At 37.2% G+C, this 12,797-nt stretch overlaps 2 protein-coding genes across 3 annotated transcripts in view; both read right to left on the reverse strand.

Annotated features, from left to right (window-relative positions):
* Nucleotides 1–8,446, reverse strand: part of LOC131316213 (disease resistance protein RPM1-like) — a 63,344-nt gene extending 54,898 nt beyond the window's left edge. Inside the window, exons 1-3 of one of the 2 annotated variants that reach the window (XM_058345523.1) lie at nucleotides 8,394–8,446; nucleotides 6,265–8,360; nucleotides 4,997–5,361 (exon numbers count right to left, since the gene is read on the reverse strand). In XM_058345523.1, the coding sequence (XP_058201506.1) occupies nucleotides 6,294–7,469 (1,176 nt within the window). In that variant the 5' untranslated portion in view covers nucleotides 7,470–8,360; nucleotides 8,394–8,446 and the 3' untranslated portion in view covers nucleotides 4,997–5,361; nucleotides 6,265–6,293. Of the gene's footprint in view, nucleotides 1–4,996; nucleotides 5,362–6,264; nucleotides 8,361–8,393 lie in introns of those variants that run through there. The other variant, XM_058345524.1, reaches the window with a different exon arrangement.
* Nucleotides 1–10,561, reverse strand: part of LOC131316207 (disease resistance protein RPM1-like) — an 81,666-nt gene extending 71,105 nt beyond the window's left edge. The window contains exon 1 of the mRNA XM_058345512.1: nucleotides 10,448–10,561. The gene's annotated coding sequence lies outside the window, so the exon portion shown is untranslated. The remainder of the gene's footprint in view (nucleotides 1–10,447) is intronic.
* Between the last annotated feature and the right edge of the window lie 2,236 nt (nucleotides 10,562–12,797).

Here is a 12,797-nt window from a genome sequence, read left to right on the forward strand (position 1 = left end):
TTGATAACAAAGATAAAGGTATCGATAACAAGTTGGTTCGAGCAGACTTTCTGCAGATTTTCATGGGTTCAACGACAACAACAGCAACCACGACCAATAACAAGAATCAAGCTACAAGAAACAAGTCATAAACATATATTGCAAGTTAGAACTCTCTACCTCAATAATTGGAGAACAAATTAATGGGTTTTCCAAGCCCTAGCTCCAAACTTTGAAAACGGAAGTTATACGCCTCCACCGAGCCCAAGCCGGCAAGATACGGACTGCAATACACAAGGGAATGAAGGATTGGAGGTTGAATGTTGTGTGTTTGAAGTGGTTTTGGTAGAAAAATGGATGAGAGTGAGAGGGAGAGTGGGAGCCGAGAAAGAGAGGGAGGGATAGGAGAGTGGGAGTGAGGGGTGTGGGTGTGTTTCTCACACTCCTCCCTATATATACTCACATAAATGCAAATTACCCCATTACTCACATCTTTCAAACTCTTACACATTGAACCTCTCTAACAATTATCCATATAATATCTACAATTTTCATTTATGAAACAATTTAACTTTACTGAATGAAATTACGGGTCTCTACATGTTCATTAAATGGAAAACATTTTTTCAAGGGTTTCCCAAAAAAAAATCAACTCAATCTTATACCTATAAATGCTCGATTCAATCATCTAACTTTTCATTATCTTGAAATCAGAACGAAAAGTTAGATGATTAAATCGAACACCCATAGGTATTTGATTGATATAAATTTGGCAAAGACCCTTGAAAAAATGTGTTACATTTAATTAACGGATCGGATCATTTATATGGGACCTGAAGTGGACCCCACATTGTGATTTGTGCATGATTTGTTTTGAAAAGGTCTGTGTGGGTAGCAGCTCTCTTCATTAACCACATCTGATGGGTTTTTGCCAATAATGTGCACATGATCAAGAGATTGAAGACTATATATTGACCTTTATTTTCCCTGATAATTGAATGTCCGGACTAGCTTGCTTGATTAATTCTGGGGTCCTGAATGTAACAATCGGGCATAAACCTCACTTGCCTCAAGGTTTGAAATGGCTTACCTCCGTGACATTCGAAATGCCTAGAATGAATACCAAAAGAAGTTTAAGACAGAAGAAGGTAGAATTAAATTTTTTGGACTAGGCCGGGGGTGCATATGTTTTTTTTTTTCCCTGTACCAAGTTGAGAATGCAAAAAAGAGAAGTTGAAAAACTCCTCTGAGAACTCATTTGTTGGGAATGAATTTTGGTGGAGGGTTGCCAAACACCCAAAAGGCAAAAAGGATAAATGAAAAATGCAAAAAATAGGTATTCTAACACCCGCTAAGTAACAATATATAAATATGAAAGAGGAAATTTTTTCATTTTGTCGAAAAACGCAGTAGTAGTAGCCTTCTAATACTGATTTTTTTTTTTTTAATTTTTTGCGTAGCTACAATCCCAAAGAACTGATTTTGACAACTCGATGGGTTGAATCGGAAATTTAAGTGAAGTTTTTTTTTAAGTGAAGTTTAAGTGAAGTTATGTTGCGTTATATTATTGACATACTCACAAATTTAAGTGAAGTTTTTTTTTTTTACTTTGACTATGCATGAACAATTCAGTGTCAACAATATGAAAAAGTATGAAAAGAAAATCAAATTATATGTAAAAAAAAAGTTACAAACTTTTAGTTCATTTTTCGAGTCAGTGGGTTCGCTTTGAAACCCCTTCAACACCATGTGGAGCCACCCCTGATTTTGAGGTGATTTGAAAGAAAAATTAGCCTTGTTTGCTCATGCTTGTCACTATGTTCAAGCGGGCATTTCGTGTGTGTGAGGTTGGAACAATATGACACACACGAAAACTTTTCATATTGTTAATTTAAGTACACGTACCATTAGTTGTTAAAATGACATTATGTTGATAGACTTGTACGAGGAAAATTTTGCCACTACAAATTAATTGTATAAATACTGACAAACAATTAAAATGCTCCTTTGTAAACTCGCAAGTGGAATGAAGTGCAGTTGGTGCCTCCTTTATACTCCCATGCACATGGACATAGTTCGATTCCCGTAAGCAACCATTCTCTTCCCCAAGTCCCATAGGATAGAGTAGATTATGATTAACGAATGGTGGAAAAAAAAATTGCAAACAGCAAGTTTAATTTCCTTGGAATTTGTAAGACGTTATATTGATTGCCAATATCGGGGCTTTTTAAAAAAAAAATTAATAGTTTGAATGGTATGTACACCAATATATTTCAAACCTATTTATTAATTTTGTCTCTTTCTCAGGTCTTTCACAGAGTCTGAATAAATGGCTTAAGTAATTGTTGTCCGAACAAGGATTAATATTGTTTAATGTGTTTTTTTACGTGAAATGGATCATACTCCATCCCTCCCAATTTAAATGCTCTCTATGGAAGATCGTGTAATTTTGACCTCGAAAAATAAAGTACTTTTGGAATTAATTTTTAACTTTGTTTTGCATCGTTCAAAAGATCTCAATGAGTACTTTCAAACGGTGCAAAAAAATCCGAAAAAGATTATGAAAAATATAATTTTTTTGAAAATAAAAATGAAACGACTTTACGGAGGAAGTATCACTCAATGGGCCCCTCGTTGGGAGATGTTTGGTATTCCTGGCTAGTGAAGGTTGTTGCTTTTATTTTCTCCTGGTTTCTCTTGTTCTGTTTGCACTTTCCTTCCCTCTTTAATTTATGACTGCGTTTGGCTTGACACCAAATCAAGGGGACACTTGATAATTTCTTCCAAGTTATACTTGCAAATATATCAATCAAGTTTTGATCAGAAGGAAAGCGATTCAAGTACATTTTATTTTGGATTTTTAGTTCCAGGTACCGTTGTTTCAATCTAATTCAGGCCATGAACAAGCTTGACCATTGGGTTACGAAAGGTTGATCTCATGGTCAATGGTTGGAACTTAGGGTTTGCTCTTTGATCATAATTCTCGGGTACGAAACCTTTGAGGTGCTATCAATTTTTGCGGGGCCAATCCGTACTTAGCTTTTGTCCTAAATTCAATTGGGCAATGCTAGTAGACTATAAAATTAGTCCACATAATCGTTGAGGTGCGTAAACAATACCGGACACCTAGATTAGTAAAAAGTACGTTATTGATTTTTTCCTCAAATCCAATGGACTTAAATAACACTAATCAGTAATCACAGCAGAATGTGAAATCAAATGTAAAGAGTTGATGTTTCTTTTTCTTTTTTTGAACTGGTCAATGCCATATGTCATTCAAAGTCAGAAGACATTACAAAAATCATCAAAAGATAACGAGTGAACCAAAACTACCAAAACCTAGATACAGGTGCCTACTGCAAACGCAGGCCGGTATAACGTTGGGACATAAAAACCAATCATAGAAAAAGTAGCAGAGAATCCAATAAGGATCCCCAGTTCAAACCCGAAGAAAACACATAGTGAAAAATAAAGATATGCAAATAGTGTATAATTATTTCATGTATCCTATCAAGTCCCCATCTACAAATTATGGGACTTGATAGGATACATGAAATAAGTTACGTGAAAGTCTCTAGGAAAGAGAATGGGCGATTCGGATTATTCACTGATAATAATCCAAACTGTCCATTCTCTCTCCTGTCCATGTCTCCTAGATACAAGTAAATAAACAAACAGAATGGAAAACAGAGAAACGAGACCCAATTCGCAAATGTAAATCTGTAAAAGCGAATGAAGGATGTGATGGCAATTCAAGATAAGAAAGAAATGTTATTAATTAAAGCATCCATTTGGTGATATCTAATGGTATCGTGAACATTATTATGCAAAACAAGGAGAAAACTATGCCACACGAGAATTTTTTACACCCATTACTATACGCACCTCTGCTAATTACCATTAGATCTTTGAATTTTGGATCCTATCCGTTGAATTTTTAATTGGACGTTAAGCACAACCGGTGAAACCACTTCAACTCACCAATGGGCTCTAGTCCAGTTGGCATCCCGTGGTCCTCCCTGTGTGGGAGGTTAGGGTGGGAGGTCAAGGTTCAGGCCTCGTCGTGGGCATTTGAAATTCATGATTATGTATAGCCTTTGAAATTCCTTTTGAACTAACTCCCTAATGTATACAATATTGAAAAAAAAAAAAAAAACACGTCAACTCTGACGACATTGGGCGTTTGCTTCGTATTTGATGTGAGGAATCAAAAGACAGAATCCGGAGAATAAATTTAATTAAAGAATATTAATTGGAAAATGTTGATCTACAGGGAAAAAAAAAATTAGGTGGATCAGAAGACAGAATATTAATTGCACCTCAAACAATATAGATTGATGGTATTGTCATAGTAAATATTGTTCTTTACAACTAGCTGCAGCCTGGTTTAATTGATCCAGGAGCTAGTATTACGTATACAAGAGAGAGATGTTTCTGCTGCAGCTGAGCTTCTTAGAAGAGGTGATGGTGATGCCTTACAGTCAAAAAGTCTCTTTTGATGGATCTGTTAATAGAGATGGCAGCATTTCCGCCTATGAATATTGGGGGTATATATATTTATACCGAAAGTCCTTTCAAATAATAAAAAGAGAGTTTTACCGAAACTGAAGTGACAAGGTTCAGACATAAGAGAGTTAAAAAGTTTGCAAAAATCTAGAAGTGACGAACCCATATACTTTGAAAAGACAGGTACAAAGTTAAAGGACCTTCTTCAGAACTTGGGAAATACCGACGAAGATTGGCAGGGCAAGAGCCTCTTTTGAGTAACTCTAATGAAATGGATGAATCAACTGCAATGCAATAGCTAAACCCGACCTTAAAACATTTACAAGAAGCAGTTGTAAGAAATTGCATTGCAAACAAATGTGTGATTATTCTTCTACATCGTTCAACGTGATTGAATCAGCTCGGAAAATTTCTCGTTTGTCTAGATCTTGTCTTGTTGAGTCGTCTCCACCGAGCCAATGACAAGTTCATTGGTTTCTAATGGTCAGAATTTAATCATGAAATGGGTGAATGAATGCTCAACGGGCTCACTAAACGATCCAATTCCAAGCTGCTGTCACTGCAGTTTAATATTGGAATGTATTATATATACAAAATAATACAGACATAGGATATGTTGCCTTGGTACAAGAAGTCTTGGTACAACAACAAACAAAAGACAACGACGAAAACAACATCAGTCAAAATCATAGCGACCATTTAAGTGTAGGGCAGAGATACCCTTATTCATGTCACACAACAAAGGAAATGAAAACCAACGGCAACTGAAATGCATTCATGGTGATGTGAATGATGTGAGTAGTACTTTGAAATACTTGGAATTCTTTATCGTCCTGTACATGAATTTTCTCCAACTTCAAGTGCTGGGAGTAAAACCTGAGAGTACAAAAATCCAACTCAATGTATCACGAGATCCAGAACTTGAAGTACTGGGGTGAAACATATCCACGATGAGCAAACATATAATAAAAGAAAGAACTATAAAGATGGAAATTTTTTTCTCACGAAATTAGTAAAAGAGATTAATCTAAAGATAGATGTTGATAAATGTCTATATAACACCATCGATCATGGCGCTCCTATTTTTTACATCCTCCAAACCAAACCTAGGGACACTCAGCCATCAGCTAGCCGCAGCACACACACCCCCAGGTTACACTCAGCCATCACCTAACCCTGCTATATTGATGATAATAAAATTAATTAGATAGCTTAAACATAAAAAGTAAACTTGTAATTATAGTCCGGGATATGACAAGTACCATGCATGAAATTTATGCACCTAAATTCAAGAAATGTCAATAAGTAATCGTATATGGCATGACCAAATGACAAGAATTGTACCCAAAAAGAGAACAAATTTTTGGGAGTACTGAGCTCTCGCTTCCCGGTTGGTTACATATGTTCTCCCTAAATTTTTGGTCAGGTATTTTTTTGCTGTTTTTTACTTTTTGTAATTTTCTGTTTAGTTTTTCATCTTGATTATTAGGACTAATCATTTTTCTCGATGAAATAAGTGAAACAAATACAAAAGTGTGGACCGGTGATGAAAGAAGTTAATATAAGATGACACTAAATACAAAAAAATACATGTCCTTTGATATGTTTTCCCTTTATAACGATTTTTTTAATTTTAGTCATAATTTTTTATTTTTTAGACTCATCTCATCAAGACAAATGATTAATACAAAAATATAACGTAAATATATAAAAAAAAATTATTATAGGCGAACCAATTTACCAAAAACAAAAATTTAAGAAGAACGAATTGGGACAAACCTTTTATTTTTGCGGGGTTGCTTAGAACATTATTCAACTCCCTCCAACTCTTCAGGTTCATCATTTAGCCTTTGGCTTTCCCTCACATCTTGGAATTCCCGAGGAGTACCAACTCTAAATAACCCTCCTTCGTCGTACCATACAAACTGGACATTAGGTATGTGCTCAATAACCCAATAGTCTTGACCTATGCCTGGTTGCATTCTATCTAAGAACTTTGTTGGCACATCCCAAAAGACAAGAGATTTGAGTTCTCTGAGGTTGCGGATACCGGAGGGCACCTCCTTCAGTTGTGGGCAACAAACAATTTGAAGCTTCTTAAGAACGGGCAATCCTCCTTCCTCTCTTACAAGTGAATTCAATCCCTCTAAACCTCTGAAGTATAGCGACTTAAGCTTCGGAAACCCTCCTACATCGAAAAACAATTGTTCTCCATCATACCCGTTGAAGAAATTAAGTTCTATCAAATTAGGTAATGCTTGAAGAGCTTTTATTGCATGAGCACCGGTCAACCTTGACTGAATTAGTTTTAGGAAAACTAGATTATCGAGTCTCGATATCCAGTTTGGTAATGTTTCCAAACGTCCATTCAAGTAGAGATGTTGAAGAGATACGGGGGGACAAGAAAAAGAATGCAAATCCAGAATCTCGTCACTGCCTATAGCCCAAACCCACAAAGATTGAAGGTGATTCATCTTCTCGATGGCGGTACGTAGAGCCTTCCCGTGTTCTCTTTTCAGGTAACAAATACCCAACTTCCTCAATTGCCTCAAGTTTTCTAGCTCTTTGATTAAATCATCATTTGCCTCCACGTATTGCAACATCTGCAACTCTTCTAAATGCTCAATCCCTTCTCGAATCTTCACTCTTGGTGGTATTATAAGATGCCGCAACTTACGAAGTCTACTAAAGATCACAATTTGTAGCATAGACACCTGCGAGTCTTTCAAGTTCAAAGTTTGTAGGTTTTGTAGATTTCCAATGGACTTTGGAATTATCTCCACTTTTGTCCTCTTGACACTTAAGTATCGCAAATGAAGAAGATTTCCCACGGCTTCATGAAGTTTATCAAGAGGAGCTCCTTGAAGATCTAGTACTTTCAAAAGCTTGAAATTCACAGCTAGAGTACCCAATAACTGCTGCTTTGGCAACTCCCCCACCGAGAAAACAAAAACGGAACGAATTCTTGATTTGGTACTACTCATGGTTTCCAAATCCTTATTCGTTATGTTTCACATATGCATTGACCTTCGACGAGTCTCATTGTTCCAACTTGGATCTGCTTCTCTCAAAACTTGGCAAAAACTCAACTCCTCACACTTTGCGAGGATGATCTCGTTGACTACATCATGGACCTGACATCTTTTAATTCTACCATCCAATTTTCTTTGCGAAACTTGAACCAAGCTTCTATGAACGAGCTCAGTCAAGTGTCCTTCTGCAACTTCTTCCAACATTTTTCCTTTCTGCCTTCAATGAAACCCTCGGCTATATATCCATAATCGAGTTAGTCTTCCGTGGGTGATTTGATAGTCCTCCGGTATTATGCTAAAGTACAAAAAACATGGTCTGAGTTAGTAAGGCAGATCATGGTAACTAAGCAACACAATTTTCGTGATGTTTGTGAGATGCGGATTCCTTTCTAACTCAAATCCGAGGCTATTATAGAATCTTTGCCATTCGGATACAACCTTACTTTTAGCGGACAAGAGAGCGCCTATTGTCACAATTGCAAGTGGTAATCCTTCACATTTTCTAACAATGTCACTGGATACTTTCTCCAACTCGGGAGGACAATGACCACCGAAGTCCAGTTGGAATGCTTTCATGCGAAAGAGCTTCCAAGCCTCCCCCTCCATTAGGGGCTCCACTTTGCAAACCTGATCCGATGAGGATTCCTTGCAAAAATTAGCAACATCTTCGCTGCGTGTAGTGACAATTATTTGACTTCCTTTGCTGTTTTTTGGTAAAGCAATTTTTACGAATTTCCAAAAGTCAGCACTCCATACATCATCGAAAACAATTAGAAATCTCTTCTGAAGTGAATATTCTCTCAGTATATGAATGAGAGAATTTTGGTCCATCGTATCGATTCCCTCTGGTGAATTTTGGTCCATCAAAGCGATTACCTGAGGTGCAAAATCCTTTCTTGTCTGACATAGCTGCTTTATCATTCTTCTAATTAAAGATGTCCTCGGTCTTGTATGATTGAGTGACCGATATCCAAACTCAGCAATCAAAGTGTTCAATCACTTTTTTGTTGTCAAAAACTGTCTTGGCAAAAGAGGTTTTGCCACATCCTCCCATACCTACCAATGAAGTGACCGTTCGGTTTGATTCTCCAATTATCGATCTGTGAATCGATTCTTCTCGGGTGGACTCAGTGCCCACGACTTCATCTTCCTCAATGAAAAGGGAAGCAATACGAGGGTCATCATTTACTTTCTCTTATGCTTTACTGGTTGACCTACGTTTTAAGGAACTGGAACGATACCTCTCAGCCCTCTCCTTTATCGCGTAAGCCACTGCCCTTACCTGTTTTACCCAACTTTTGTCCCCTTCTTTCTCCAATTCTGCACTTGAATCTTCATCTTTTAGAAATGACAGAATGCTTTCTAACTCCGCTTTGATACTGGCAACTTCTTTGTGGATTTTCCGCAACAATTTCACTTCACCTGATACCAATGGCACCAAAGTACCGTTGATAGTACAGCTTAGAGCTTCAAGTGCCATTGCATCAATTTTCCTGCTCAACGCAACACAATTGATTAGTTTCAGGGCTGTTATATTTACTTGGTTGAGTTAGTTATGGAATTGCCCAAACCAACAAACATGCACATCCAATGAATTTTCACTATCTCTCTCCACTTATTATTCTAAAAAACCTCCCTCAAATTATACTAGAAGATCAATAGGGGAACATACAACACCTGTGTTTGGAACTACTCTTCACTACTCAATAAAATGACAGATGAAAGATGTCGCTGAGAAATTTAAAATCTAGTTATAAACTAGAAAAACAAGTCACAGTCTTTTTCAAGGTTTTACCATACCAATTATAGTGGCGCTTTTTCTACTAATACGGTATGTACCGGATACCGTTTCAGTCTTATACAAGCCATAAACAAACTTGATCGTTGGGTTACGAACAGTTGGCATGGTGGTCAATGGTTGGAACTTATGGTTTACTTCCTCATAATTCTCAGCAGGGGCAGCTACACTAGTAGGATTTTTATATAAATTAAATTTTCCGTAGTATTGTTGGCGCTGAGCTACTCGTGCAAAAGTTAGAATATGAAAGTCGAACTAAATTTAGACTTAAAATATTATAGCCCAACAAAACAAAATAAGCCCAGCTCAAATAAGCTTGACTGTTTAAGAACCTAGCTAAAACTTAAAGCGGTGCAAAAAAAAAAAAAAACAGATGTAGTACTATTCTTTTTTCACGTGAGTAAAAAATATTATTATTTTTACGACGAATACATCAAAATCTTCACTATGATCATATAACATAAGCATGAGCGACTTTACTAGTATTTGAGGGGATTCAAGCGAACCCATTGGATTAAAAAAATATACTAATTTTTTTTTTTTTAATATAATTTGATTTTTTATTTTTGATATTGTTGCTCTGGATTATTTGTGCATAGCCAATGTAAGTGAAAATCTACTTAAATCTATGAGTAAATAGATAGTATATGACAACAAAACAAAATTAATCAGGCTCAATTTATTTTTAATCAAACAAAAATTTGTATTTAATCTAGAGTTTAGCATTGCAAAAATTTCTGCACGATTCTGTCACCGCTGAACCGAAATCCTGGAGCAGCCGTTGATTCTCAGTCTCTAAACCACGTAGGTGCTATTAATTCTTGTGGGGCAAATCCATACGTGGTGTTTGTCTAGTGAACGGTAAAATTAGTCCACGGATTCAACTCACCGAGGTGCGCAAAAGCAATCCAGGACATCCTGGATATAAAAAAAAATAGTGAATTTTTCCCTCCGATCCAACGGACACTAATTGGTAATCACAGCATGCAGTACGTGGAATCTAATTGAAAGATTTGATGACTGCTTGAGTTGAAAAAGAAAGATATGCACACAGTGTATTATATATAGACTCAAGTAGATAAACACACGTAAAATAAAGAGCAGCTAGCAGGAGGGAAGATGATCAATTTACTTCTGTTATGAGAGATTTTTCGAAGAATGAAGAGAGAGAAACGAGACCCAATTCGCAAATGTGTACCTGAAAAAAGCAAATGAAGTATGTGGTGATAACTGAAGAAAAAAAGGGCGCTGCTATTCGCAGCCCTCTATTTACTCCCATAGCCCGTTAAAAATTTCCAATTATACTCGACAGTTAGTTACCGAAATTGAGATATATTTTCAGCGTCCAATTACCGAAATATAATATTTTTTTCAACTGATGTTTACCGAAAATGCATGTTCGGCAGTTATTTACCGAAAGTTGAACATATTTTCGACATGTAGTTACCGAAATATAATCTTGTTTTCAACAGCAATTTACCGAAATGTTATTTATGATTTTCAACAATCATTTACCGAAATTTAGTGGGCTACGGGAGTAAATAGAGGGCTGCGAATAGCGGCGCCCGAAAAGAAAGGAATGGTACAGCAATGCATGTTTGGGTCTTTGGATTTCTTTCTCGGCAAATTTCACTGACATCCCCTGAGGTTTCTGACATGAACAGAAGCCTTCCTTGAGGTTTCTGAAATGCCACTGCCCTCCCTTACGTTACCGGACAATATACAAATTCCCCCTTCCGTTAAGTTGATCTCTAACACCGTCAAATTTGATGATCAAAAGACTAAAATACCCAGCTTTTCCCATAACATGCTAATATATTAGGTGTATATATTATCTATTCTCATGTTCTGATCAAATTATTTCTCTCATGTTTGAGATGAATACGATTTTGATTTTGAACCTAAACAGAGACTTTTGTTTTGGTTTTGTGTTGTGCAGAACAGAAGAGACCAGCCTGAAAACTCCATAGATTCTAGTACATAGATGTCACTCAACCAAATGATAAAGCTCAATCAAAGAAATGCTAAACGCAACCAGAAATGTTACCCCAAAAAAAAAAAAAACACTCAACCAGTAATTACATACTGTACCTTTTTGGGAAACCCCAACCCACCCGCGCCCCCCCCCGACGAAATTACCCTCTTTTTGGAGTACTCTTGCATAAACACAAAATACCCGCGCCCCCCCCCCCCCCGACGAAATTACCCTCTTTTTGGAGTACTCTTGCATAAACACAAAATACCCTCTTTTTGGAGTACTCTTGCATGTTGCATAAACACAAAAATCAACTCATCTTTCTAATATAGGAGAAATTCAATCCACCTAAATCGACGTACACCCAAAAAAATATTGATCAAAACCAAAGAATAATAATAAGTAGAAGAATAAGAAGAAGACTACTCGATCTATTATCGGTCGAAGAATAATGCATTAAGAATTGATGAAACCCATTTCTTATCCATCAACAAAACCAACCACCACTCTCCTGCCCGCCTAACCCACACCCTACTTTCTTCTTTTTCTCATAACCACCACTACCAGGTCCACCGCCATGGTATAGGAAAAAATAAAAATCATGAATCAGACTTATCAAAAAAAGAAAATCAAGAATCAGAGGTAAAAACGAACACAAATTTTCCCAAAATATATCTAATCTTTCACAGATATGAGCAAATTTACCTTTGTCAACCCAATTAACTATCGATCAATAGATTGATTTAGGGAAATTTAAGGGTTTCTGAAATTCACTTTGGGAATTGAGATCTCGGGACGCGTTGGTGAGGGAACTACCGTAGGAGACGAATATACTCGCAATGGCGGGTTTCTTTCTTAGATGAAGTTTTGATTCGCCAGGTTTCCGACTTGATCGATTAGAAAGATGATGACATGATTTACAACGATGGGTAGTAGCACTGCGATGGCGAGTTACAAACGTGGTCGATCTACTGCCCACCGTTGCGCGGCGAGTTACGGACGTGGTGGCGATCGACAAAGGGAGTACGAGAGATGAGGGTTTTTGCTTGTGATGTGCTTGGTGGTTGCAGTTGATGGGTACGGTGGTTTATGAGGAGAGAGAGATATTGGGTATGCCGTGCGGGACTCAGATCCTCTCCAAACATACTCTCTCCAAAGATCTTCCGCAGCTTTTCACCAGATGACGACAGCACATAAATGAACCCATCCAAGGGCAGAGACAGCGCCAGCAATGCTGTTGCCAATCTTTTAATTACCACGACGTCGTTTTCTCACCCACACCTAAACGGCAGCTTAACGTCCATCCTCTCTGTCTTCTTCTATTCAATTTGGGAACTACAAACCAGTTACAAAAATTCCCTAATCGTCAAATCCTCTCTCTCTAGCCAAGATAGAAATTATACTATTTCCAGAAAAATGGGTTCATCTTTCTCTCTCTGAGTGGGATTTATAGGAAAATGGCTTCATCTCTCTTTCCCTCTCCCCAGCCAAGATAGGAGTGGGATTT

The sequence above is a fragment of the Rhododendron vialii genome, chromosome 2a (assembly GCF_030253575.1).
Source record: "Rhododendron vialii isolate Sample 1 chromosome 2a, ASM3025357v1".
Lineage (NCBI taxonomy): Eukaryota > Viridiplantae > Streptophyta > Magnoliopsida > Ericales > Ericaceae > Rhododendron > Rhododendron vialii.